The sequence below is a fragment of the Charadrius vociferus genome, unplaced genomic scaffold, assembly GCF_000708025.1.
Source record: "Charadrius vociferus isolate BGI_N301 unplaced genomic scaffold, ASM70802v2 scaffold365, whole genome shotgun sequence".
Taxonomy (NCBI): Eukaryota; Metazoa; Chordata; class Aves; order Charadriiformes; family Charadriidae; genus Charadrius; species Charadrius vociferus.
Window position 1 is genome coordinate 716,807 of NW_009648559.1, and position 1,719 is coordinate 718,525.

The 1,719-nt window shown below is 49.0% G+C and overlaps 1 protein-coding gene across 1 annotated transcript in view; it reads left to right on the plus strand.

Moving 5' to 3' along the window:
• The first annotated feature begins 408 nt into the window (after nt 1–408).
• The window catches only part of LOC104287443 (transmembrane protein 2-like), a 54,766-nt gene continuing 53,455 nt past the window's right edge, over nt 409–1,719 (plus strand). The window contains exon 1 of the mRNA XM_009886152.1: nt 409–1,253. Coding sequence (XP_009884454.1) covers nt 409–1,253 — 845 coding nt within the window. The remainder of the gene's footprint in view (nt 1,254–1,719) is intronic.

Genomic DNA, 1,719 nt, shown 5'->3' on the forward strand with positions numbered 1-1,719 from the left:
GCCTTTTTTTTTTAGGAATCTGTACTCTGGAGTGTGTGTATGTATAACAAAGATAGTTTTCCCCAGCATTACAGAATATTTTTTTTTAAATAAAAAAAATACAATTAATCATTATTACAGTATAGTACCTAAAGCCTCATCTATTGCAAATCTATTGATTTGGCCTGTCAAAACATTGAGGAAGGCTGTCACAGTAGCGCAGCAATCTGCGCTGTATCCAGGGCTGCAGCAGAGCAGGGATAAACATAGAGATATACACTTGTTTGGTTTTTTGGGGTTTTTTTTGTTTTTTTTTTTTTTCAAAGAAACAAACCCACCAGGATTCTTTGCTGTTTACGTTTAATAGCTTTTACTGTATTTACGATTATTTCAGAACATAGCCTGAATCCCAACAGTTCTTTGTGTGATATGGATTACGAAGGACTGTTGCACAGTAAGAAAGCCCTTCCGGGGACCGTGGGCTCGTACAAACCCTCCAGCCTGCTCAGGAGCGGCCCTCTCCTGAGTCACCAGGGAAGGAGACGTTTGCTAAGTCAGAACCTGGGCCAGAAACCACCAGAAAAGCAGTTGCCCTGTGACATGCTCCTTAAACTTTCCAGATACGTTTTAATGGATACCTTTGGACCCAGCTTGGCCTGGAATCTCTTCCGCTTTTACAACTCTGCCCAAGAAGTCAACCTGCCCAAAATTCATATGGGTCCTCTGAAGGTGACCCAGCACAAGGTGAAGCCGTTCTTGCTGCACAGGGTGCTCCGGCTCCTCAGGAGTATGGGAGTGTTGTCTGAAGCTCAGCAGTCCAAGGCCTTCTCTCTGCTCAAGAAGCAAATGCTTAAACCAAGGAAAACACCGCTAAAGCCTAAAGTGGAACAAAGTGGTAGGTATATAAGGAGGAGATGTGGGTTTGGTATCTCAAATGCATTCTGGTGCTGGCTGAGTGAAGGCGTGGGGCTGGGGTCCGTGCTGCCAGGGCGAAGGGTACTGGTAAGGGTGGACATCACTGGGTGCAATCTGGTACGCGGTGGTCTTCTGTGGTGCTGGGAACTGGCACTCAGCGTTCTGGCTGAGCTGGAGCCAGGGCTCGGAGTGCCCAGCCCTGAGCAGGAGGTCTGTGATGAGGCGGGTAGGAAGCAGTCGCTGTCTGTAGGAGATGGGATGCTAAACTGGTACGGCGTGCGGAGGGCAGTCATCGCAGATGGGCTGTTTTTAGGAAAGAGTCTGTGGGAGTCAGTACAGGCGCTAAAAGCCACGTTGTGGTAAGGTGATGCTCGGTTTGGTGGGGCTGCCAGGCCCATGGCGGCCACCGAGCACAGCTCTGATGTGAGCATTAGCCACATGTTGCTCACTGCTCCCCAGAGCTTCCAGCTCCCACCTGAACTGGTGTGCTCCGCTCCCCTGTTCCGAGCTGGGGCTTGCCTGTGGAAATACAGCTGTGCTATATCGAAATCATAAATTTAATTTAAAAAAAAAAAAGAGAGAGAGAGAAAAGAGTGGAGAATTACGGGATCCGCGGCTGGGATGAGGACCAAAACAAACAAAAAAAAATTAAAACAAAACTTATTTGTAATTTATTTGTAAATTAGTGTAATGTAGGAGTTAATTGCCTGTGTCCCACGCTTCCGGAATGCGCAGGCAGGTTTGCCCAGACCGGGAGGAGAGGGCAGGGTGGGCAGCAGGGCAGGCAGCGGGCAGGCAGAGGGCAGGGCAGGCAGCGGGCGGGGC